This window comes from Camelina sativa, chromosome 17, assembly GCF_030686135.1.
Source record: "Camelina sativa cultivar CO46 ecotype springtype chromosome 17, ASM3068613v1".
NCBI classification, from domain to species: Eukaryota; Viridiplantae; Streptophyta; class Magnoliopsida; order Brassicales; family Brassicaceae; genus Camelina; species Camelina sativa.
The window spans coordinates 38,333,433-38,360,330 of NC_141896.1; the positions used below are offsets into that span (position 1 = coordinate 38,333,433).

At 36.3% G+C, this 26,898-nt stretch overlaps 5 protein-coding genes and 1 pseudogene across 6 annotated transcripts; 2 read left to right on the forward strand and 4 right to left on the reverse strand.

The window, feature by feature from the left end:
• Positions 1–8,872: 8,872 nt before the first annotated feature.
• Positions 8,873–9,581, reverse strand: LOC147924862 (uncharacterized). The gene is made up of 2 exons (XM_087496993.1): positions 9,563–9,581; positions 8,873–9,447 (listed from the first exon to the last, which is right to left on the reverse strand). The coding sequence occupies exons 1-2, from the start codon at positions 9,579–9,581 to the stop codon at positions 8,873–8,875; spliced, it is 594 nt and encodes a 197-aa protein (XP_087353119.1).
• A 135-nt stretch (positions 9,582–9,716) lies between these two features.
• On the reverse strand, positions 9,717–11,835 carry LOC104759999 (uncharacterized). Its single transcript, XM_010482858.2, has 3 exons — positions 11,456–11,835; positions 10,719–11,377; positions 9,717–10,633 (listed from the first exon to the last, which is right to left on the reverse strand). Exons 1-3 carry the CDS (start codon positions 11,833–11,835, stop codon positions 9,717–9,719), a joined length of 1,956 nt encoding a protein of 651 aa, XP_010481160.2.
• A 2,631-nt stretch (positions 11,836–14,466) lies between these two features.
• LOC104758625 (uncharacterized) lies at positions 14,467–15,873 on the forward strand. Its single transcript, XM_010481515.3, has 3 exons — positions 14,467–14,676; positions 15,157–15,362; positions 15,463–15,873. The coding sequence occupies exons 1-3, from the start codon at positions 14,587–14,589 to the stop codon at positions 15,692–15,694; spliced, it is 528 nt and encodes a 175-aa protein (XP_010479817.1). The 5' UTR covers positions 14,467–14,586; the 3' UTR covers positions 15,695–15,873.
• LOC104758624 (lanC-like protein GCR2) lies at positions 15,816–17,650 on the reverse strand (annotated as a pseudogene). Its single transcript, XR_015586856.1, has 6 exons — positions 17,460–17,650; positions 17,186–17,364; positions 16,981–17,095; positions 16,741–16,857; positions 16,339–16,656; positions 15,816–16,259 (listed from the first exon to the last, which is right to left on the reverse strand). The product of XR_015586856.1 is annotated as a lanC-like protein GCR2 (transcript).
• Positions 17,651–17,782: 132 nt separating this feature from the next.
• On the forward strand, positions 17,783–19,595 carry LOC104758626 (ribosome biogenesis protein BRX1 homolog 2). Its single transcript, XM_010481516.2, has 6 exons — positions 17,783–18,065; positions 18,159–18,300; positions 18,472–18,550; positions 18,729–19,024; positions 19,106–19,204; positions 19,314–19,595. The coding sequence occupies exons 1-6, from the start codon at positions 17,854–17,856 to the stop codon at positions 19,449–19,451; spliced, it is 966 nt and encodes a 321-aa protein (XP_010479818.1). The 5' UTR covers positions 17,783–17,853; the 3' UTR covers positions 19,452–19,595.
• Positions 19,596–19,667: 72 nt separating this feature from the next.
• Positions 19,668–20,598, reverse strand: LOC104760000 (putative cysteine-rich repeat secretory protein 10). Its single transcript, XM_010482859.2, has 2 exons — positions 20,226–20,598; positions 19,668–20,151 (listed from the first exon to the last, which is right to left on the reverse strand). The coding sequence occupies exons 1-2, from the start codon at positions 20,559–20,561 to the stop codon at positions 19,693–19,695; spliced, it is 795 nt and encodes a 264-aa protein (XP_010481161.1). The 5' UTR covers positions 20,562–20,598; the 3' UTR covers positions 19,668–19,692.
• Positions 20,599–26,898: the final 6,300 nt, after the last annotated feature.

Here is a 26,898-nt window from a genome sequence, read left to right on the forward strand (position 1 = left end):
TTGTCCTTGAATTGAAGAAAAAGACAGGACTTATTGGAAGATGGAGAACCGAAGATCGACCGAAAAAAACAGGACTTATTGGAAGATGGAGAACTGAAGATCAACTGAGATCGACGATCAAGATGATAAATCCAAAAATAGAAATCATGAAAATATTATTATAAAAGATATTAGATAAATGTTAATATTAGTTTAGAAAGTTTAGTATATTCACAAATATATAAATATATACTTTACATTTATTCTTATCCTAGTTTAGAAAACTCATCTCTACATAAGTGTTCTTACTCCCATCAAATCTATCAAATCTGATTCCATGATAAATTTGATGAGAGTAAGAACACATAATGTGCTAAAGAAAGAATTATATTAGACTCTCATCATTATAATTGTACAAAATACTTTTTCTTATATATAGATGAGTTTCCTAAACTAAAATAATGATAAATGTAAACTATATATATTTATACATCCGTGAATATACTAAACTTACTAAACCAATATTAACATTTATCTAGTATCATCTAGAATAATATCTTCATGATTTCTATTTTTGGGTTTATCATCTCGACCGTCGATCTCGGTCGATCTTCAGTTCTCCATCTCTCAATACCTCCGGCAAGCTCATATGTGGTAACACGGATGAGACTGGACAAATCTTCAAAATAACGGCTTTATACCGGGCCGTCGGATCATCATCGACGTTTATACCCGGTCGTAGGGTCAAAGTAGCTACAATACCCAGCCGTTAGGTCATCGACGTATATGGTCGTAGGGTCATCAACGACGTTTATACTCGGTCGTAGAGTCATTTTCATGGCATTTATACTCAGCTATAGAGTCAATTCCTTAAGTTGTGCTTGATTAAGCAATAAACCCATAATTAGGATAAACTTGGTGAAACATCATCAACATCAATCTTCAACACCATGGATACACGTGATGATAACGTCTTATCATTGAACGAACCAAACCGGTTCATGTTCAAATCCATGAAACGCAAAATTCCGAAGTTATTAACGACACCACCGCATGTCTTCATTTTTTTTTCTCGTCGCCAAATCTCTGTGAACGAGACAAAGGTAACACCATCTTTTAGCTTGCATAAGAACCAAGCAACGGTAGGTCAAAGAAGTTAGAGATTTTTTTTTATTTTCGAAGAGAAACAATGGAAAGTAGATAGAATATCATAGAAGCAGAAGCAAACAAAACCCTAACCCATAGGAATAGAGATCTACATGATCAACTGCTCTGATACCATGATAGATTGATGAGAGTAAGAATACATAATGTGTGATGTGTTAAAGGAAGAATTGTATTAGACTCTCATAAGAGATGAATTTTCTAAACTAAGATAAGGATAAATGTAAACTATATATATTTATACATTCGTGAATCTACTAAACTTCCTAACTAATATTAACATTTATCTAATATCTTCTAGAATAATATCTTCATGATTTCCATTTCGGGTTTATCATCTCGACCGTCGATCTCGGTCGATCTTTGGTTCTCCATCTCCCAATAGGACTCGACCACACAAGTCAAGGGAATGCAACAAAGTATTGGGCCAACAAAGTCGATTATGTAATATTGATTGTGGATGCAAGATCCGAGTTTGTGTATGTCTTGGTTGGAAAAGAAATATTTGTGGCTAAGTTCATTTTGGCCCTCTTTTTTTTTTTATGATCGCTCAACCAACGATAGCGACGAAAGAAAACCAGTGTATTATTGCTACTTAAAACACAATTGCAGAAAGTAATGATGGTGGTGTTTATAAAAAAAACACAGCGACTGTTTTTGGAACAATAACTGATCGCTTAATATTTCAGCGAAAGTTACGACTGATTGCCATTCATTCAGGCGACTGTTTTAATTGTTCCGGCGACAATTTTTTAGTCCCAGAATAGTATATTTTTCCAGTCGATGTTGCTGATTGAGTCTTTATAGTGCATAAAATCCTTTTTACACCATTATATAAAGCTTGATGTCAAATTTACTCATTAACAAGATTGTGACACGTGTCAAGTATATTGATTAGATGTTAACACATGTCAATTTTTTTTTTTTATATAAATATAGTAGGACAGCTAATTATATTTACAGAATTTTACATGTTTATATTTTAAAAATATTATTTTTCTAAATCAAAAAGGAAAACTAACAAAGTCAATATATTTTCCATTGTATGCTCATTATATTTTACGTGTGTCTTCAATAAAATTTTACATGTGTAAGCAAAAACTTAATTTATTAAGCATGTATATTAATCAATAAATAATGAATAACAAAGTTTAAAAAAAACATAAGTTATTTAACATAATTTTAGTCGGATATAAATTTACCGTTGTAATATAAATTTTTATTGTAAGTAAGTACACAAAACCTTGAAAAAATAATGAACTTAAAAAGAAAAAAATTCAATATATGATATGTATTAGTATAGTTTTACATGTTTTATTTTAAAGATTTTAATGCATGTAGTAATATGAGAAACCTAGAAAAAATAGAAAAAATAAGTTTGTAGGAATGAATTTTTGGTTGATTGATCAAAATTGACAAAAGTATTACTTATGAAATTATGACATATGATATATTTTGGATTTACAAAAATTTTGTGGAAGTTTACTGATTATTTTACTGATTATTTTTACTGTTAAATTTAAAATACTAACCAATATACATATTATCTCATATGATGCTCATATTATTTTTGTTATTAAAATTTTAACTCTAATCCATGAAGAAGTAAATTATGATTTTACGATGAAATAGACAGTTAAATGTGATTACTAAACTGAATGTGTAACGATGAAATTTATTTAAAAAAATTAATAATAATAAAATATTATTATTAATATGTATCATTATAAATAAAATTCATTTAAGAATATTAGTAATTTTTTATGTTTGATTTTATAATTTCAACACATGTATTTTTATAATGCATATGTTAAAACATAAGATAATAGAATTCGAAATAAATTGTAGTTTATAGGAATGAATCTTCAGTTCTTTGATGAAAATGTCTCGATATCTTTATATATATATTTTTTTATTTTATAAATTTCACTCATTTAAAATTGATTATGACATGAGGTAAAATTAGTACTTATGAGATAATAACATAACAAATATATCTTAAATAATGTTGATTCAGTTTTTTTTTTTGCGAATTCTATTTTGTTAATTTTTATTTGTATCTTCAATTCTTACTAAGATATGGATTTGATATGATGTATTGATTATGTTTGATATAAAATCTTTAGTTCTATGCATTAAGATGAAATGTGTTAAAATATGATTTATTATGATGGTATAGATATTTAAATAGTACTCCCTGTCCTATAAGAGTTTTTGGGTAAAGGCACAAAGATTAATAAACAATAAATATTCTGTCACTTATAAAACTTCAACCAATAGGAAAATATACTGCATAGTTTAAATCATAATAAATTGTTATATTAGTAAAAATTGAAATAGAAATTTGAGAAAATACTATAAAATAGAGCAAACAAGCCTTAAAACTCGTATATAATGAAACTGAGAGAGTATTAAAATTAAATATGAGAGGTTCATATTCAATATTAAAATGTTACAAGATAAAATCTAAAAGCATGTATATTACTAATTAATTATTCTCAGTAATTTTTTTTTTTAATTTTTACCCGCGTAATAACGCGAGCCTTATCTAGTTTAATTTTTTTTTTTTTTTTTTGACGATCAAACCCCATATATTAAGTTATCGGAGATGACTCTCTTCGAGAGAGAGCCAATTAGGTACCGACGAGCTTACATAGGAAAAACAGAAACCTCTTGCTCTTGCACATTTCGCAAGTTTATCGGCACGGATATTATCCTCTCGGAGAATATATCTAATACTAAAATTAGCAAATCTATCTTTGAAATGAAGAAAATCCTTCAATTCTGATGAAAAGGTCGGCCAATCTTCGATATTAGACGTCATTCTTAGGAGGTCTGAACAATCCGTAGCAAAAGAGCTTTATCCAAGTCCAACGCTAATAAGCACTCCATAGCCCAAATAAGGGTATCTAACTCTGCATGTAATGGGGATAAGCTTCTGCGCAATCCTTTTAGTCCCATGTGCAGGATTCTATCACCTATAGACGCAATCCAGCCATGCCCACTCCTATCCACCTCTGTATGCCAAGATCCATCTATAAAGCATACAAGAGATTCTTGAGGAATTGGGATCGAAGGTATGCATGCTTCTACTACCGCTGGTGCTAAGTCTCTGTTATTTGCTCTTCTCCAAACTTCTTCTTCTTGGATAGCTTTATCCAGTGTTTCTTGCGGAGATTCAGAGATATTTTCAAACACTTTCTTATTTCTTGCCTTCCAAATGTACCACATCATCCACGAGAATGTTCTCAAGTTTTGATCAGTTGCACCAGAGTCTCTACCACACCCATATAGAAAATCGAGGTTACTATATAGGGAAGATGAAGGGAACACCATAGGATAAAGCCCATACTTGACGTGCTGGGGGGCATTCAAATAGCATATGGTTTATAGTTTCCTCCTCCGCTCCACATCTAGGACAATTTTTATCTCTACCAATATGGCGATAATGCAGGCGTTGACATGCTGCCAAGCACTCAGTCACACATTGCCACACAAAATGCTTAAGCTTTCGTGATGTTTTTAACTTCCATGCTTGCGCCTTAAGTGTCGTAACACTAGGTCCCTGAGAAGGGAGGTCGCAAGCAGGGCGAGAGATAGCTCTCGCGGCTTCGTATCTAGATTTAACGGTATAATTTCCAGACTTTGTCAGAGTCCAAGAATAGCCGTCCCTCGAGGTATTCAAGCTCGGTTTAATCCCCAAAATAAGGGTAGGGTAATTTCTTTCGTGGGAGGGGGGGGGAAGAGTTCCCGAAGACGTTCAATTTTCCACTTTTTGTGTTAAAATCTATCAAGGTGTTAACACAAATCAAGGGATTTCTCTCATTAGTTAAACTTTGGGGTGGCCATGCTGGCGTATCTGGGATCCATGGTTCAGTCCAGATGCACGTATTAAAACCCGAGCTTATGGTCTTACGAATTCCGTACGAAAGAACATGCTTTGCTGCCAACATGCTCCTCCAGCCATATGAAGGTCGATTTGATACTTGTATCTCTAATGGACTACAATATCGAAAGTATCTCCCTTTTAGAACTCGGCTAAGAAGGAAATTTGGATATCTCAGCAATCTCCATAGTTGCTTTGCCAAAAGGGTAAGATTAAATTCTTCTAGTGTTCTAAAGCCTAGTCCACCTTCCGAAAGTTGAGTACACATTTGCTCCCATGATATCCAGTGTAGTCCTTTACTGTCTACTTTATTGTTCCACCAGAAATTGGCTATTGCACTAGTTAATTTTGAGCATATAGCTTTTGGTAAGAGAAACACGATATTACATATGTCGGAATTGCTTGCGCCACTGATTTGATCAGGACATCCTTGCCTCCCTTGGATAGAGATTTCGAAGTCCATAAGTTTACCTTCTTACGGAGTCTATCCCTCACGAATGCAAAGACTTGTGCCTTTGACCTATGAATCTTCTCAGGGAGACCCAAGTATGTACCCATGCCTCCTTCTTGTGATATCGAAACAATAGATTTGATCTCTTGACGTATATGGGACGAGACCTAGGTTCCAAACATGATGGAAGATTTCGAGAAATTAATTTCTTGTCCAGACGCCTCGCCATAAAAGCGGATTATATCGATAATTTTCTTGCATTGTTGAGGATCGGCTCTACAGAAGAATAAACTATCGTATGCAAAAAGTAAGTGGGAAACACGTGGGCTTGCGTTCGAAATACGTAAACCCTGGATCTTTTCCTCTCTTTCTGCGTTCCTAATCTGAGCAATTAAGGCCTCAGTACAAAGTATAAATAGGTATGGAGAGATTGGGTCCCCCTGACGAATCCCACGTGTTGGCCTAATTCATCCCTTGGAATCTCCGTTGATCAAAATACGGTAGGAGACGGGAGTAATGCATTGCATTATCCAACCCACCCATTTTTGATCAAATCCCATTTTTTTCCATCAAAGCTCTTAAGAAATTCCATTCCACCCTATCATAAGCTTTACTCATGTCCGTTTTTATTGCCATAAATGTTTTCCGGTTGGCCTGATTAGAACGGAGGGCATGGAAGTTTTTTTGAGCAATGAGGATATTGTCTGTGATTAATCTTCCTGACACAAAGGCAGATTGGGTCTCGGATATAAGTTCCGGCAAAAACTTCTTGGGACGTAAGCTTAGAATTTTTGAGATCACCTTATAGCTCACATTACATAAGCTAATAGGGCGATATCTTGACATTTCACGAGGTCGTTCTCCTTTCGGGATTAAACATATATTTGTCTCATTTAGCTTGCCATAAAAAATTCCTGAGCTAAAGAAGTTCTTCACCATCTTGAGATCGCCTTTTATAGTTTCCCAAAATTTTTGGAAGAACAAAGCAGCCATCCCATCCGGTTCTGGAGCCTTTCCCGGATTTAGGGAGAACAAAACTCGTTTGACCTCCTCTTCTGAGATTTCTTTTGTGAGATGCTCATTCATGGCAGGTATGACCAATGTAGGTACATCCTTAATGGCCGGGGTAGGGTCACTCGCACTCGAGGATGAAAAGAGATTGTCAAAATACTCTACCGCAACTTTTTCTATTCCCTCTTCTGTATCAATCCAAACTCCAAGTTGATTAAGGATGCCAGTGATCTTGTTCCTTGCCCTTCTTTGTTTTGTGAAAGCGTGGAAGAATTTCGTATTTTGATCTCCTTCTGCAAGCCACAGTTCTCTGCTTTTTTGGTACCAATATGCTTCCTCTTCCCTATAATCTTCGCAGAGTCGCCATTTTAGGTTGAGGAGAGTCTCCGACGATGCTTGATCATCTCCATATGTCTCATCAATCTTTTCTTGAAGTTCTTTAATAAGTTTTTCGGAGTTTGTTTGATTATTTTTCTTCTAAATGGAGATTGTTCTTTTACAGTTTTGGATTTTTTTTCAAGATGGATCGTTCGACTGAATTGTCGTCTCCTCCCCATCCATCTATCACCGCCTCTTTGAGGCCTAGCTTGTCTATCCAACGCTTGTCAAATATAAACCTTCTCAAAAACTTTTTTGGACGTGTAAGAATAGATGCAAGGAGGGGACGATGGTCTGAACCCCACATCTTCATATACTCCACATTAGTGTGGGAAAATAAATTGTGCCACTCTTCATTTCCCATGGCTCTATCTAAGCGACACCGAATCTTACCATTTGACTGCTGACCAATCCATGAAAATTGGTTTCTTTGGTAAGGGAAATCAATGAGACCACATGAATCAATCATAGCACGAAAAGGTAGAAAGGAGGCTTCCGATCTTTTTTTTCCTCCTCTTTTTTCATGGTTCCCTGTTATTTCATTGAAGTCCCCAATAATAAACCAGGGTTCTGATCTTGCAACTCCAATACACATTAATCTTTCCCATACATATTCTCGATTTGCAGGGACAGGGTCACCATAAATAGATGTCATAAAGACCCGATTTCCATTAATAATAGTTTCAATATCGATTAACCGGTCATCTAACAGCAAAAACTTAACCAGAAAATCATTTGAATACAATAAGGCTAAACCGCCACTAGTGCCCTCTGGCTCAACGGTTCGAAGATTATCAAATCCTAAATCCACTTGCACTTCTTGCAGATAATACTTATCATTCTTAGTTTCCGATAAAAACAAAAAACCTGGTGAGTACATTCGACACATCTCACGCAGTCGGCGGCGAGTCAGCTTAGCTCCCATCCCTTGACAATTCCAAACAATTGTCCTCATACTGGCGGCTTGGGAGAGGGGGGGGGGGTTTGGGACCCCGCCTCACCTTCCTTTGATGTTGTAGCATTATCACTTTTCTTCTTCTTTTTAGTTGTTGTTCTTGTTTCCACCTCCTCTCGAGGGATCTCGCTGTTTGATGGGTTCTTCCCACCTCCCTTTGGGCCACTTGCTTCATTGATTCCTTTTTTCCTAGGTGAGCTCTTAGTGGTGAACAGTTTGAACTTACAATTCATCTTTGGACTAGGAGGAGGGACCTTAGCTTCAGCTGGACCGTTTAGCTCTCCTTCAGCTGGGCCGTTCATCTAGTTTAATTATAATCAAAATAAACCATAACTAGGTAGTAACCCGTGCTACAGCATGGGCCAAAATATTTATTATAACTTGAAATTAATAATATTGTCTCTGTTTTTTCAGATTATTTCGCTGTTTTCAATCATTGTGAAATTAGTATGTACTTATTTATTACATTTGACTGCAGTGAGCACGATATTGATTCTGACACAGTCTACCTTCCATTCCTTTATTACCACACCTCTGGCCTCTATCCTCTCTTCGGGAGACTCTTCACCCTTTGGTACTGTAATCTACTGTATTAGGTGTAGTCTTATTATTTTGTTTTTATAAATGTGTATATAAAATTATAGTTTATTTAATATATAAAAATTTTGGAATGTAGGTTTTGTAAATATTTATAACGTATATAATGACTGTACTGAATTATTCAGGTTCTCTAATATTATAGGGATATATTATAATAATTATATTATAATTGTAATTAATATAGTAGTAGAAATTGGAATTTAATAAAGATGTGAAATATATTAAATAAACGAAATTCAATATGTCTATATCAGAAAAAACGAAATTGGTGGAGTACATAAATAATAATTTTTGTGAAATTTATTTGATGGGTGAAAATGTAAAAGTAAACCTGCCAAAAAAAATATATATATGATCAAAAATTGTAAACGATGAACAAAGCTATAAAATTTAAAATAATAAAGACAGAGTAAAAATAGAATCTTACGAAGGTATGCATGAATCAGGATCAAATGTTTTGGAAAACCTCTTTGAAGACGACATTCCTTGTTTTCTTTTGAGGTTTTCCTTTTGGGTCAGTAATGAGGATTTTCAATCCTGATTTACTGCTTACACGGGACATAGCTACATATAGCTGGCCATGAGAGAAAACAGGTCTAGGCAAGTATAAACCAACATTTGAGAGAGACTGACCTTGACTTTTGTTGATAGTCATTGCGAAAGCAACGTTTATAGGAAATTGTCTACGTCTCATTTTGAAAGGCAAACGGGTATCTGATGGTATTAATACCATTCTTGGTAAAAGAACAATTTTACCAACTCTCGTACCAGTGATTATTCTTGCTTGTATAACATGATCAGCCATTTGTGTAATATGTAGTCTTGTTCCATTCATTAGGCCTCCATGAGGATCAATATTGCGTAGCAACATTACTGGACAACCAATTTTCAAACGAAGAGCATGGTTTGGTACTCCGGAAATCCTAACTGAGTTTAGGAAATCAGGGCTATATGCAGGATTGTCTTTATTCCTTTTATCTGCAGGATCAATACTATCTGAACTTAAGTAAACTCTTTCCTCACCTGTTAAACAATCAACGATTACAACAAAACTATGAATAAATTTAAAAAAAAAACTTGGAGAAACGTCATATAGTATATAATATATAGAGAATAATAGCATGAAACTATTACTAACCTTCCAATATGGATATCATGTGGTCATTTATAGTGTTGACATCATCATTCGTTGGACATAAAATAGCTCTGCTTTGAAAATAGCTGGCATCCTTGGCAGTATGTAACGAATTACCATATACTGCATTAATGATCGATTCAATTGGAGAGTTGAATTATGTGACCAGCAATTCTTCTGGAATGTCAATGTCAACAACTCCATCATTTGGCTCATTAAGTCTTCCTTCTCCAACATCAAGTATCCATTTCGAGAATTCTTCAATCTCTCTGGCTTGATTTGCAGTTATGTTTTGCAGCAACCTCATATTTCTTGTTAGCCTTAAAACTTTACAATTATTCCAAAGGTAAGATGAGTTGAGCGATGAGTTAACTATTTGCTCTCGGCCAGCACCAACAATAACAGGAAGTATCTGACGGAAATCACCACCAAAAATAATGACCTTACCCCCAAAAGGTTTATCTTCTGGATCACGCATTATATCTTTCAAACTTCTATCCAAAGTCTCAAAGCAGTATTTACTCATCATTGGAGCTTCGTCCCAGATGATCAACTTCGCTTCTTGAACTAATTCACCTAGATCAGAAGACCTTGACATTCTGCACATTGACGTCTCATGAACATCAAGAGGTATGCCAAATCTTGAATGAGCTGTTCTGCCTCCCTCTAACAAAAGAGAGGCTATATCGCTAGATGCAGTATTCAAAACTATTTCTCCCCTTATCCTTACAGCTGCAGATAGAACTTTCCAAAGGAATGTTTTACCAGTTCCACCAAAACCATATAAGAAAAATACTCCACCTTTATCTTTGAAAACAGAGTCTATGATCTCATCATATATCTTCTTCTGCTCTTCCGTAAGCATACTTAACCACTCCAAATGATTCTTCTTTAAATTAGTTTGATTGATGAATCTCCGTTCATCAGCTATTAACTGGTTTAAAACCGGAATATTATCATCCTGTAGCTGGGGCAGAGTTTTGAAAGACTCAAGTGAAGAACCATTTCTTTTCAACTGTTTGTTTATCTCTTGTAGACAAAATATTTTCCTTTCTTCATCAGTCAATTGAAGCTCTGTTAAATGAGATTTGTTAATTTATATACTACATCTAACATATAAAAAAAAATGTATCTATATAAGATAGTTTAAGTAATGAACCTGGTCGCTTTAATTCTTTTCTTTTGCGCCTTAATATGTCCTCAGATAACATCTCCCAAGTTTCTTCCCATACAATATGAGGAGTACTTAAAACGGCTGAGAGAAGCATCCTGACAAACATTTTACGAACGAACTTTGGAGAACACATGAAATTTGCTTCTTTGATACCTTCAATATATTCTTTGTCATCATCTAACAACCCAAGAGAGTAACATGCTTCACGATACATTTTGTGTACGACACCATTCACAGTTTTAATGTGATCAAAACTGGTAGGACCTCTGATGGAATTGAGGAGTATCCTCAAATGATATGCATCATCTATGGTCGGAGACACGTAGTTAATTCTCCCTATAGCGAATGCTTTTGTTTTTCTCTTGAAAAAAGATTTCTCCTTTCCATCCCAAATAAACTTGCTTGGTATTTCTTCGTATAATAACTTTCTTGCTTCTTCATCACGCTTATTAAGTTCAAATAAAGCAAGAAACTGAGATTCATCAAGAGTGTCACGATCCATGACATTCTGTGCAGACTCACCTTCTCGGTAATAAATAGGTTGTTTGCCTTCCTCATGGAAACTGAGTGGCACAACAGCGGTTTGCCTATAATGTATTTGGTAAGCTAAAATCCTCCACATAGCTTCACATGCAGATACATATCTGGAAAATGGTTTAAAAAGCTGATTTAGAATGAAAAATATAAACAGAAATTGAAATATTAAACAATAATAGATTTACCTGCCATCAAAGTAATCTTGTATTTCGTTTTTTGATGATGGAGTATTTTCGTTTTCCAAATTCTTGTGACCTTCTTCATTAACCTTTTTTTTATTAGGTTCAACAATGACACCAACTCGATCATTACCTTTGTGAACATACTTAAATAAGTACTTCACTGAACCTGTTTGGTTGCACCACTCCACATTAATATGAGCATGATATTTAAGCGACAAAGTCCGATTGTAAGGGACAGCATATCGGTTATCACATTTGAAGCTATTCTTCTCGATAAAACGCCCATCCTTTCTTCTTCTATAAACCGGGTAACCTTCCTTGTCAATGCTGGTGGTTTTAACATACTGTTTTGGGTAAAGTTTGGAACAACTACCTTCTTCCATGCAAGGCGATGATGGATTAGCACCCAAAATAATAGATTTGAGTTACTATCAAATTTAAAACAATATCTGTATATATTATTTTCTTAAAAACTTGTGTATTTGTAGAATTATTACTTTTCATTAATAAGATAAAAATGTATCACCCTGTCCATCCCATTAAATTGAATAGAAGATTCTTCGTCGAGATACCTAATAGGCTGCACACGGACTATTCGACCCATAATCTCTGCAAGTGATAAGTTTAGAAGGTCAAAAATTAAACCAAAGAATTCCAATACAGTATACAAATCATTATTAATATATAGTAATACCTAAGCATTTGTTTCTGTCGGCATGATAACCATAAAAAAATGTATCCCATGAAACATAGTCGATGAAATGATTGGTGGTCCTTGGTTCAGTGTATTCAACTCTCGTTTCTTCCTTGAATAGTATGCGAAGAGTAATATAGGGTAAACTGATAAACCTTCTGGTGTTGACCAATTGGAAAGTAGTTATGATTTTCCAAGCATCTTCTTCAAATTGATTAGAGAAATTTTGGATCAAGTGATTTGGAATGCGGGATTAACTACGAATGCGGGATTTTTTATTAGTACGATATCTAAGAAATATTAATAACGGATAAATTAAGCAAATTTATAGTGATAAATATGCACGATGAGAATGATACTAATGATTTCTACCGCAGCATCTGATAAAAACATTTCAATGGCTTCTCCGATTTTGACGTTGTAATGCCTCCACAGATGCAAAATCCTTACTTGTATAAGCCAGTTCTGACGATAGGGCCTCAGTGACTTAAGAGGGGAAATGGGGAGAGGTGAGGCTAACATTTTCTTTTGTTAAGCAAATGGTTGTGTATGAAAATATGTGGTCTTTGTACAATGAGTATGTTCTTATATATATAATTTTTACGATGGTGTAGCGAATATTCATACCGATAATGAAGGAGGTATTGATTTAATGATCCGATAATATCTAAAGGAATAAAGATCTCTATACTGAAAGAGTTAAGGTATATTCAATATTCTGATAGAATATCGGTTACCATATATTGTTAGAATTTAAAGCAAAATCATGGATTTATATGGTAACTATAGTAGTCGGTTTAGATATTTTTGGAATATATTTAAAAGTTCTATATATTGAAGACGCTAAATTAACTACGAATGCGGGATTTTTTATTAGTACGATATCTAAGAAATATTAATAACGATAGATTTGAGATAATTATGGAATTGATTTAATGGTATTATATGTCGAGCAAGAAAAATTACATAGAATGCAGGATTTTAGAATACTAAGATCTGGTGGTCAAAATTGGTTAGTGATAAATTTGCTTAATTTATCCGTAAATTTGATTAGTTTGTTAATATGGCCGGCAGACCCAATAACTTTGTCTCGTTTGTTAATATAGGCCGGCAGACCCAATATGTATAAGTGAACGAATACTTTTTAACTTAACGGTTATTATGATGTATATTCTTGAACGGTCAGGATTTAAGTATAAGATCCGAATTCTTAAAGCGGGTCGTATAGGATCCGCGTGTTTATCCGTTTAGAGGGGGTGTGAAATTTCGTCGTTACTCTTTAAAAAAATCGAATATTTGGTCATATCTCCAATGGCATACCCTTGTAATTTCTTACAAAACGAAGGTTTAGTCCATAAACTGTGTTTTAAAATAATAGTAGGGATAAATAAAACTCTACCTACAAACATAATCAAAATAAGTCTTCTCTTTCAGTTAAAAAAAAAAAGAAGAATTTTTATCATATTCCATCTTGGAATTTTATAGAAACAAAAATATCATAAATGTCTATTTACAATTGCAAGGAAGTAAAACTGAAATATTAAATGGAACTAAAATCGATAGTAATCCTAATCATGGTTAGTTGTAGCGATCATCCCTGACTGTATAGTTTTGAACGGAATCTCAATCTCCCAATGTGTTTTTATCTCTTCGATGACCAACCCAAATTAAAAATATAGTTATATTCTATTCACTAACGATCTATCATAGTCTCGACATTTGAACATATCATATCTAATCACCTATCTAGTACGTCGACCTATTTGATTGGCGTAAAAGCTGGGTGCAATTGGCCGAGAGAGATAGTGCCTAACCGGGAAAACCGGATTCCGGTTTAACCGCGCACATTTGTTTACATGATCAACCGTTTTAAATATATCTATTTAAGCATTCAATTTGACTTTCATAAAGACAATGACTGTTATTTAACGCATTAAATTCCGTTTTTCTTTTCTTTTAATTTTTCATTAACGTTCCTAATTTACGTTTCTTTTTGCCACAAAACAAGTCGAACAATTAAAATAAAAAAAATCGCAATATCTTATTTTTTTGAGGGATAATTAGTCTTATAAGAACTTTAATTATCAAACAAGTTATATATGTATGATCCCTTTAATTAACCCGTAGATAAGGCAAACGAAACCCTCACCTGCACCACGTGCAAGGGTCCTAAACTCCTAATTATTTTACTTATTAACAATAATTTACTGAAACTTTAAAAAAATTTATAAAAAAATATACTCCATATAGCAACGAATTTGCGTTGTCTTTTTTTTTTACTATAAAATAAAAGAAATAGTCATTTCATCTTCTTTAATCCGGTCACAGTCTCTTGACATTTTCGTCTATATATATTACTTAATCAAGAAAACGATACAACTTCGAGGGGAAAGATAAAAAAGAGAAATCACAAGAAAAGCTCTGAGAAAAAAAAATCGTCATGGCTTCAAAGCTTGTGATCATCATTGTCTTCATTCTAGATCTCATTGCTGTTGGTTTAGCCATTGCCGCTGAACAAAGAAGAAGTGTCGTAAGAATCACTTCTCCCTCTCTCTCTCTTTAATTTTACTGTTCGTCTCTTGAAGTCAAATTTTGGTTTATGAGATTGTAATCTTTATTTGGATAAATATGTGAGAATAGTGTTTAGACTTCAAATTACTTGTGAGTTTTCTTTATTCCAACATCTCTGTCGGTGCGATCTCTTGTAGTGGACTCTTTATCAGATCTGATTCAAGAATCATGTTTCTTGATCAATACGGAGCTGAAAAATGTAATTTAGCAGTAGAGTATATATATCAAGATTTCGGATGGATTTAAAAGGAACCATAAGAATGAGTTTTGATTCATGACTTAAAGATCGTTGTAGACTAATGTAGCTTACTGCATTGTAGATCTGAGTGTTATGGTTTTGTTGTTAGAGAAATGTTCAGATTAGTGGTTTGGTGTAGAAGCAAATGGCTGAAGATCTATTTCAAGTTTCTTGAATTCTTTTTTTGTTGTTGTTTTGCAGGGTACGGTTGTTCCGGATAAGGAGAAGGTTTATGAGTATTGTGAGTATGGCTCAGACATAGCTACAAGTTATGGAGCTGGTGCATTTGTGCTACTCTTGATTAGTCAAGTCATTATTATGATAGCTAGCCGGTGTTTCTGCTGCGGCAAAGCTCTTAACCCCGGTGGTTCAAGAGCTTGTGCTATTATGCTCTTCCTCGTTTGTTGGTAAACCTCTATGCAGCTTATCAAAAAAATCTCGTATAGGTTTCATTCATTTAGTACTACTGACCCTGCCTGACCCATCATTCTTATTGGTTTTGGACAGGGTGTTTTTCTTGATTGCTGAGATATGTTTGCTTGCGGGATCGATCAGAAACGCTTACCACACCAAGTACAGAAGGATGTGGAACATCGATAGCCCTCCAAGCTGTGAAGTGATCCGTAAAGGAGTGTTTGCTGCTGGTGCTTCCTTTGCTCTCTTCACTGCTATTGTCTCTCAGTTCTACTACGTCTCCTATTCGCGTGCTCGAGATGATTACCGAAACCCACATTACTAGTGCAACAAAACCTACACCCTGGATGAGTTTGTCCATTTATTATCATACTCACTGATCAATAGGAACTTAAAAATTTGATTATGTTAGAGATTTGCTTCTTGCTTGTATTCGTCACATTTGCTTTTTCATTTTCTTGTGATGTATAAAAATCTTATATAATATAGACAGCTATTTTTACATTCAGCAGTATCTAAGCTTTATTGTTACATGGGAAGGTTTATACATTTTAGAGCTCATAACCTGGAAACACAGCTTGTCTTGGATCGTTCATGTCGATAAACATGTAAGCCATTCCTCCTATACCTTCAAAGAGAGAGAATGGTCTATCTCCACCATGCATCTTACCTTCTGAGATGAGCTTCTCTGACTTATCCAGGAGGAAAGACGCGAAAGCTTTTGCTCGGTACAAATACTCTGGTTTCCCTGTTAACCGGTATAGAGAAAGAAACACGTATGTGTTCCCACTGATACCGTGACAGATTCCTACTCGTTTAAGCAATCCACGGTTCCACACAACTTCTCCTGCCTCCATTGCTGCCTCTACGAATTCCTTTGTCTGAAAAACCTGAACAATATCCAGAAATGAGTTTTGCATTGTGGGTTTTGACTGATAAAGAGTATTTCAATACCAAAAAGGTGAGTACCTGAGCTGCCTTTACGAGTGTGAGAGCAACACCAGGAGCACCGTGACACCAGTGAACAAGTCGATCTGATTCGCTTCCTTGGCTAGATGGGTAATTTCCACTAGGGAAACGGTTTTGTATCATATAGCTTAATGTGCCTTTGACATCTTGGATTTCATCTGGTTCAAGTTCCTCCATATGCATCAAAACATTCATGATCCCGGCTAAACCGTGTGCTGCACCCAAGTACCTCTTGCCATGCCACTCGTACATCAACGGACAACTTTCTCTTTTCCCTAGTTGTCTTCCTCCCCTGAAGATTTCCTCAACCACTAACCTCTAAAGTTACAAAAAAACCAGATGGCTAATCTTGAACTTTCTTATGTCAAAAAATAACCAAAAGAAACTAAAAAACTTTATTACCATTCTTGCAGATGATACACTCTCCTGACCAATATGCTTATTCAAGAACAAACATGACCACAAGTATCCTGCTCTACCATATAGCAACTCGTATGGCAAGTCCCTAGGAATCCTAATCTGTTAAAAGGACAAATTTTGCAACACACCAAGTTTCATCTGTTAAAAACATACCAAGTTTGCAACACTCAAGCAGAGTACAACTCAACTCATCTATTTCCAAAAAAAAGAAACTAGACCAACCTCACTGAAACGGGCCAAGTAACGATCACACAACTGCTCATCACCTAAATATTTTGCAGCAACAGCACCAAGAGCACAAACACCAGCATGACCACATATAAACGTCACAACACGCCTGTTCAAAAAACAACACTCATCATGCATCAATTAGCCTAAAATTACTCATAATATCTATTTTAAATCACTTAAAAAAAGAGGACTTTACTCAGAATCTCTTGAAGCTACATAACAAGCCTCAACAATCTCTAAGCATAACTTAAGATCATCTTCGTTTCTAGTGACTTGATAAGACTTGAACAAGAGATGAGCCGTCCCAAGAACTCCAGTATACAAGCTATAGTCTTTAACACGTTTTCCAGACCGTTCCCATGTCTCCAATACAACCTTCAAAAACACAGAACTGAAATTTCAGTAGCTTACAAACCAAATCCAATACCAAAAAACTTAAAAATCAAACTGAAGAGTGAGTTTTTTTTTACCGTATCTTTGAGGCTTAGAGCAAGTCTCTGAAGCTTCTTAGAGAATGATTTGTACGGAAGCGAAAGCAGTTTCGTCAACGAATCTTTACAAACTCCGGTAACAGTTTCCTCATCTCCGGTGGATTCTTCCGGTACTCCGGCATCTCGTTTCGGAAGAAACGTTCTCCCATCTCTCTTCACCTCTCACTAAGCGGTGCTGAACGACGAAGTGATGATGACACACATCGTTGTATCAAAAGCTGGAAAATTATTAATGGGCCTTAAGGTAAGCCCAATAAGGCCCAGCCCATTTTTCTTCGTCTCCTTTTACCTTAAAACTCTCTGCTAAACCTAAAACCCTAGATTGAGTTGATTTCTTTCACTTGACAACGTCTCTGCGCGGACGGAAAAAAAAATGGGGAGGAAGCGGAAGCATAGCGAGACGGAAGCGCCGGCACCGGTGAAGAAGAGCGATGAGTCTGCTCCGGAGAGACCGAAGAGAACTCTGTTGGGATGGAAAGATAAAAGCGAAGGCGAAGCGGAGAAATCTAAAGCTTTGTCTTCTTCGTCTGTGTTCAGGAATAAAGAGAAGGTTTTGGTTACTTGTTCCCGTCGGATTAGTTACAGGTTTGAGTTTAATTTTGTTGTTTTCCTTTCTTTTGGGGTTTGGTTGTGTTTTTTTTAGGGTTTGGAATTGATTTTTGTGTGTTTTGTGTGAAGGTATCGGCATCTGATGTTGAACATGGTTTCGCTTCTACCACACTGTAAGAAGGACAGTAAAGTTGAAGCTAAAAGCAGCAAAGGCGCGACTTTGAATGAGCTTATTGAGCTTAAGGGTTCTTCTTCCTGTTTGTTTTTTGAGGTAAAGTTTCCATCTTTATTGCTATTTGCTTATCTCTAGGCTTAGGTTTTGTTTATTTAGCCTCGAACATACCCTATGCAAGCTTATGTATATGTACTTATTGATGTAAATGAACGATCTTTTGAATGTATTGGTTGATTGATTTGTGTTTGTTTGTGTTACCATTTTCAGTGTAGAAAACATAAAGATCTTTACTTATGGATGGTCAAATCCCCTGCTGGACCGTCGGTGAAGTTCTTGGTTAATGCTGGTAAGTCTCTAACTTCTCAAAGTTTAGTTTTTAAGCGATAAGTTTCTGATGTAGCTAGGCTCATGTCTAGCTATGATGGTTTTAATCAGCTTGTATCTAGTTCTATAACTGTGTTCTGTTTCTGGAACCATGAATTGTTGGTAAAAGGGTTTTCACTTCTGTTTTCTGTATTTTGAAGTACACACAATGGAAGAGCTGAAACTTACTGGAAATCACCTAAAAGGGTCGCGTCCGCTTTTGACATTCTCATCCAACTTTGAAAAAGATGCCCACTGGAAACTCTTGAAGGAGATGCTTACTCAGGTATTTGGAGTTCCTAAGGAGCACAGGAAATCTAAGCCTTACCATGACCATGTATTCGTTTTCTCCATTGTCGATGACCATATATGGTTCCGGAACTACCAGATTTCAGTTCCTCACAATGAATCAGATAAGGTTGCAAAAGGCGGCCTGGATAAAATGACCCTTATCGAGGTTTGTAGACAAAAGAGTTATAACTTTGAATAGTATTTTGCCTGTGAATTCGACTGAGTGAAATGTACTATTGACAAACAGGTTGGTCCAAGGTTTTGTTTAAATCCAATCAAGATATTCGGAGGCAGCTTTGGAGGACCAACACTTTATGAGAATCCGTTCTACGTATCTCCAAATCAGGTATCATCGATCAATGTTCTATTTGCAAACCTGATCTAAAGACAGTTAAATTCATATTGAATCTTAGGACATTCCTGAAAGCAAATTTTAACTGTCTGTGTCTCTTTAGATTCGAGCTTTGGAAAAGAGAAATAAAGCCGGGAAATTCGCTAAAAAGATCAAGGCTAAGACAAGGAGAAAGATGCATGAGCTCTCAAACCCATTGGAGCCTGATGAGTTTGCAGATATGTGGAAAGATGATGAATGATCAGGTTTCAAGAAATTGTACCAGTTCACATTTGTCTTACTGTTCTTTTAGGTTTTTCCCTTTATTGTGCACTATCAAACAGAATCAGATTTTGTCCTACAATATTGTTGTTTGCATCGTTGAGGGTATTTACTATTTACAAAACAGGAGAGAGCATCAAAGAACAAACAACTTATGTTTTCAATCAGTTTTCTTGTTCCTGCCATGAACTTGAGATTCACTTCATAACTTAGAGCTTTCATTAGATAGTCTTTTGAGTTTGTACAAAAGGGTAAAACTCGTACCTAAAATTACAGTTGGGATTCAAAACTCTTCCTCCTTGTTTACCGTTGCAGCATCTCGGAAGCTTCGCCATTATCCCATCCAAGCACACACTGCAATTTTTAACCGATAAATCTTGCGTACATTGCACCATTGCGTACAATTTCATCTTCCCGAGACTTTCCTCCCCGGCGGCATACATGTAGTCTTTTCTGTAGGGCTTTTGTTCTTTCCTACTTGCTTTCTCCTTTAGCTTATAGAGGAGAGCCCTCGTGTTCTTGTTGAATAATTTTGTATCGCCGTTCACATCTTTTGCGTTGTACAAATAGAAAATGTGCTTGTTATCGATTTCCCCGTAGGTATAGATCGAAGAAAGGTCAAGAATACAGTTGTCGTACCATATTATTCTCCCTTTGTTGTGAGGACATAGTCTACGAATCTGTCACATATCAAGAACTATGTTATTTTGTACTTTGTTACATAGTTATTTATGCACTATGATCATTCATTTACCCCAGAGAAGGCGGTGGTAAGGCAAGAGCGACACTTGGATTCAGAGGTGTCTCCCCGACACTGGAACTTGGCGTAGATGGCACTACCATTACTACCAGCGCTTCCGCTGCCGAAACCGTAGTCTAGATCGGCACCAATAAAATCGAGGAGAACTTTGACACTGCTCTCGTATGAACTCTCCGACTTGTATGTCCCGTCACTTTTGATGCATACGTGTTGTAGATATGCATTGGTCTGGTTTAGGGACAAAACACTCTGTATAAAAGGGAAATGCAAGGTCACCACTGCCAAGATAGAGACTGAAACAAAACGTTTCGATACGGAGGAAGAAGACATCGTGTCCAGAGGACGGTGATCTTGTAATTAATTTATTAGATCAGTCATGTATTGAGTTGAGATGTTTATATCAGGAGAGAGTAGTTTTGGGATGGGACTTGGTATTTACGGCGAGGGAAGAGGATGACCAATGAAAATGTCAAATTTGAAAGATTTAAAAATATAAGATTACTCAATTTGTTCCAACCTTTATATAGCTTCTTGGTTTGCATCAACACTAGTACTAATGAAAGTGTTTATTGTTGTTTGCATTGTCGAAGGTGTCAACAGAACAACACCAAAACGAGAGTTTTTGGTTCCTGGCAAAAACGATGTCGCTTGGGAAAAGGAAGTAATGGGCCAGACAAATTTGATGAAGCCCATCAAGACTCAGACAAATTTGACGAAGCCCATCAAAACTCAGTCATCTCCTCCAACGGTATGATCACAAGAAGACAAAAGAAGAGGCAAGCAACCAGTCATTGAAGACCGTACGGAGATCAAGCTGTCAAACCGTTTCACCACCCTCGATCCATCAAGCTCAAGAGGATTGTGACATCTGGTAGAATACTCTAGAAGACATCTAGGGTTTATGAGGTTTATGGTTCTTAGTATAAATAAGATTGTAAAGAAACTCTTGAATGTTAAGCAATGAGAAATTAGAAAGCTTCAGTCTTGTTAAAGTGTTCTTACTTTCATGGTATTAGAGCTCATGGAAATCGCATCCATGGCCTCATATTCGGTTCCTTCTCTCAACATCTCAAACTGTGTTACGGTGACTCTTACTCAGAAGAACTACATCCTTTGGAAGAGCCAGTTCGAATCGTTTCTAGCTGGTCAAGGGTTACTGGGATTCATCAATGGATCTATTCCTGCTCCAAACACCACGGCTGTTGCAACAAGTCTAGACGGCACTAGAACAGAGTCAACAAACCCAGAGTTCTCGACTTGGTACCGTACATATCAGGTGGTCAAGTCGTGGCTTTTAGGGTCTTTCTCAGAAGACATACTGAGTGTCGTAGCTAGTTGCTCTACTTCAAACCAGGTATGGATGTCACTCGCCAACCATTTTAACAGAGTATCCTCATCTAGATTGTTTGAGCTTCAGAGGCGTTTACAAACCTTAGATAAGAAAGATAGGTCTATGGAATCATATCTTAGAGATCTTAAGGGAGTCTGTGACCAGTTAGCCTCTGTTGATAGCCCTGTTCAAGAAAAGATGAAGATTTTCGCTGCTTTGAATGGTTTAGGCCGAGAATATGAACCCATCAAGACCACCATCGAAACGCTTGTTGATGGTTCCCCTGCTTTGACTTTGGATGATATAATACCGAAGTTGACTGGTTATGATGATCGTTTACAAGGATATCTAGCTGAAACTGCTGCGGCTGTAACACCACATGTTGCCTTTCACGTTTCTCAACCCTCGAATGAGTACTATCATCAGAATAGCTTTAGAGGACGAGGAAATGGTAACAGATCCGGTCGTGGCAGAGGTTCGTTCTCCACAAGAGGCAGAGGGTTTCATCAGCAAATCTCGTCTAATGGTTCTCAAATGACTCGAAGTGCATTGGTTTGTCAAATTTGCAGTAAAACAGGACATCATGCTCTCAAATGTTGGGATCGGTTTGATAATGGGTATCAGTATGAAGAAGATGTTCCAAGAGCTTTAGCTGCGATGAGGATTACAGAAGTTACTGATCAACAAGGCACAGACTGGCTCCCAGACTCTGGTTCCTCTGCACATGTCACCAACACTGTTCAAAACCTGCAGCAGTCTCAACCATACCACGGTAATGATTCGGTAATGGTGGGTGATGGTTCCTTCCTTCCCATCACTCACACAGGTTCAACCAGTATAGCTTCTACCTCAGGTAAAATACCTCTTAAAGATGTATTAGTTTGTCCTGATATTGCTAAATCATTACTTTCGGTTTCAAAACTTACAACGGATTATCCCTGTTCTGTTAACTTTGATGGTGATGGTGTATGTATTAATGATAAGGCCACAAAGAAGCTTCTGGTAATGGGAAGTCTGCATAATAATCAATACAGTCTGGAGGATCCAACACATCAAGTCTTTTTCTCCACACAGAAACACTCCACCAGTGACGAAGTTTGGCACAGAAGGCTTGGTCATCCGAATATGCAAGTCCTCCAGCAGCTTGAAAAATGCGGTTCCATCTCAATCAGTAGAATCACGAAGGCAGTGTGTGAGGCTTGTCAACTTGGCAAGAGCTCAAGACTTCCATTTTCTGTTTCTTCTTTTTCTGCATCTAAACCTCTTGAGAGGATTCACTGTGATCTGTGGGGACCCTCTCCAATAATGTCTGTTCAAGGATTTCGGTTCTATGTAGTGTTTGTTGACAATTTTTCGAGGTTCAGTTGGCTTTATCCTCTTAAGATGAAATCTGATTTCTTTCAAGTATTTGTCTTGTTTCAAAAGATGGTGGAGAATCAGTTTGAATGCAGAATTAAAGGATTTCAATGTGATGGAGGAGGAGAGTTCATTAGCACTCAATTTCTGAAACATTTGCAAGACAATGGAATACAACAATTCATTTCTTGTCCTCACACACCTCAGCAAAATGGTTTAGCTGAACGCAAGCATAGGCATGTCACAAAGTTAGGTATGTCAATGTTGTTTCAGAGTAAGACTCCTCTAAAGTATTGGGTGGAAGCTTTCTACACAGCCAATTTCTTAATAAATCTCTTACCAACTTCGACTCTGCAAGATTCTATCTCACCCTACGAGAAACTGATTAACAAGAAACCTACTTACACGGCTCTAAGATCATTTGGCTGTGCGTGCTTCCCAACTTTACGTGATTATGCCTCTACAAAGCTGGATCCAAAATCTCTGCAGTGTGTGTTCCTTGGTTATAATGAGAAGTATAAAGGATATAGATGCTTGTATCCTCCCACTGGAAGAGTTTACATTAGTAGACACGTTATTTTTGATGAAGCTGTCTATCCCTTCTCAACGGTCTACAGAGATCTTCAACCGGAAACAGTCACACCATTGATGTCTGCTTGGCACAAAAGTTTTATACCGACTAATGCAGATATACAACAACATCCTACTCAACCGGTTCCAGATATCTCTTCAACACCAAGTAATTCACCAGTTCAAGAAGTTTTGAGTACACTTGCTAATGAGGAACGTCCTGAGCATACGACAAGCGACGACACCCCTCTATCTCAAGATCATACTCAAACAGTGCCATTAACTGAATTGACAGAGAGTGATGATGAAGAAGAGACAGCTCCTATCACTAATGAACATCCAATGGTTACTAGAGGAAAAGATGGTATTCGCAAACCAAATCCGAGATACGCTTTAATGTCTCATAAGGTCTCTTACCCTGAGCCAAAGACGGTCACTGCAGCATTGAAAGACGCAGGATGGACTGGAGCAATGGGGGGGAAGAGATGCATAATTGCAAAGAGGTAAACACATGGTCTCTAGTGCCTCTAGAACCAGATATGCATATATTAGGAAGCAAGTGGGTCTTTCGTAACAAGCTAAATGCTGATGGTACTCTGAACAAGCTCAAGGCTCGTTTAGTTGCGCAAGGATTTGATCAAGAGGAAAGAATCGATTACTTGGAAACCTTTAGCCCAGTAGTTTGAACTCCTACAGTACGGATGGTGTTCCATGTCGTAGTAAGTAAAAATTGGGAGTTGAAGCAAATGGATGTACAGAATGCTTTTCTTCATGGAGATTTAGAAGAAACTGTCTATATGAAGCAGCCTGCAGGGTTTATTGACAAGGATAAGCCGGACCATGTGTGTCTTCTCCATAAGTCGTTATATGGTCTGAAACAATCACCCCGAGCATGGTATGACAAGTTTAGCACATTTCTCCTGGAGTTTAGTTTTATATGCAGCTTATGGGATCCATCTTTATTTGTGTACTCCCGCAACAACGACATGATCTTCCTCTTGCTCTATGTTGATGACATGATCATCACTGGTAGTAATTCTCAGACTCTCACTCATCTTCTTGCTGAGCTAAATAAACATTTCCGCATGAAGGATTTGGGTAGAGCACACTATTTTCTTGGCATACAGCTTCAGTACTTCCCTGATGGTATGTTTATGTCACAGCAAAAATATGCAGGAGATCTTCTCGTTGCAGCTCAAATGCAAGATTGTGCTCCAATGCCAACGCCTCTACCTTTGGAACTTGACAAAGTCCCTGATCAGCAAACAGAGTTTTCTGAGCCTAGTTACTTCCGGAGCTTAGCAGGGAAGCTTCAATATCTCACTTTAACACGGCCAGATATCCAATTTACAATAAACTATGTGTGTCAGAAGATGCACAAGCCAACAACCTCAGATTTCCACCTGCTCAAACGTATCTTACGTTATGTCAAAGGAACCATTATAGTGATAGCGACTGTACTATCAGCGCTTATAGTGATAGCGACTATGATGATGACAAAGTCCTCACAGCTTATAGCGATAGTGATTATGCAAATTGCAAGGCTACAAGAAGATCAGTTAGCGGTTTCTGTACTTTCATGGGGTCAAACATTATCTCATGGTCCTCCAAGAAGCAGCCTACTGTTTCAAAGAGTTCCACTGAAGTAGAGTATATGAGCATGTCTGAGATTAAATGGATGAGCTCTGTCTTAAGGGATCTCAATGTTCCGTTACATACGACTCCTGAGCTTTACTGTGATAATCTCTCTACAGTATACTTGACTGCAAATCCAGCTTTCCATGCCCGTACAAAACATTTTGATGTTGATCATCACTATGTTCTAGAATGTGTGGCATTGAAAACTTTAACCGTGAGACACATTCCAGGCCATTTGCAGACAGCGGATATTTTCACCAAGTCACTTCCTTACGATGCCTTCACTCGCTTAAGACTCAAACTTGGTGTTGGTTTACCACCTACATAAAGTTTGCGGGGGGATGTCAACAGAACAACACCAAAACAAGAGTTTTTGGTTCCTGGCAAAAACGATGTCGCTTGGGAAAAGGAAGTAATGGGCCAGACAAATTTGATGAAGCCCATCAAGACTCAGACAAATTTGACGAAGCCCACCAAGACTCAGTCATCTCCTCCAACAGTACGATCGCAAGAAGACAAAAGAAGAGGCAAGCAACCAGTCATTAAAGACCGTAGGGAGATCAAGCTGTCAAACCGTTTCACCACCCTCGATCCATCAAGCTCAAGAGGATTGTGACATCTGGCAGAATACTCTAGAAGACATCTAGGGTTTATGGGGTTTATGGTTCTTAGTAGAAATAAGATTGTAAAGAAACTCTTGAATGTTAAGCAATGAGAAATTAGAAAGCTTCAGTCTTGTTAAAGTGTTCTTACTTTCAGAAGGTAATTTACAAAAACAGAACAGAACAGAACCGAATCTTCGATGTAACCTGATCCGGTTTAATACCTTTTCCTTTGTGACATTTGTGATCTTGTTAAAATGTTAACGAATAAAAAACTCTTTCTACATGCATATATATAAAATAAAAAAGAACCACACAGCCATAAAAAACTGGCCATATGTGCCACCTCATAATCTCTCCATTGTGTTTTCTTTATCGTCTTCGTTTCACTCTCTTTCAAATTAGTAAGAAAAAGTATATATAAATTGTTGCACATTACACATTGTATGACTTCTCCTTACATAATCAGCACTAGAGTCGAACTACCATTCTACCACTACCAAAGCATAGTTTGGATCATATGACTTCTTAAACTTGCGTGCTACCATAAAGGGACCCTTGTATATCTTATAACTTTGTGTAACTTCACAACATCTGGCAGCGTATATTTTTTGATACATGTCCTCACTTATAAATTATTAAATTCTTCTATTTTTTTTTAAAACTATATACATTATTTTCATATTCACTAAATTTAAATGATATTTCTGTACTAAAAAATATATTGACATTTATGCAAAATTCTTTTAATAATTATATATAGATATCATTTATCAATATTTTATATAATTAACATAACATTATAATTTTGCATAGGTATCATTTATCAATATTTTATATAATCACCATAACATTCTAATTTTGCAAATAAGAAAGAATTAAATATTAATATTATAAATTTGGACAAAATAAATTTCCGATATTTAAATATATAAATATTAATATCAAAATTTTGGAAAATAGACTTTGATGGTTATTAAATTCTTTAATAATTTCAAGCTATAAAAATATTATAATATTATAATAAGTATTTGTTGAAAAAAATTATAATATTTGTTTCACAGTTTTTGTGCCAAAATATCAAATCAATTTATTCTAAAATAATTTCAAGATATAAAACAGTATGATATATATTTTTTAATAGAAATCAATAACACAATTTGTTGCATAT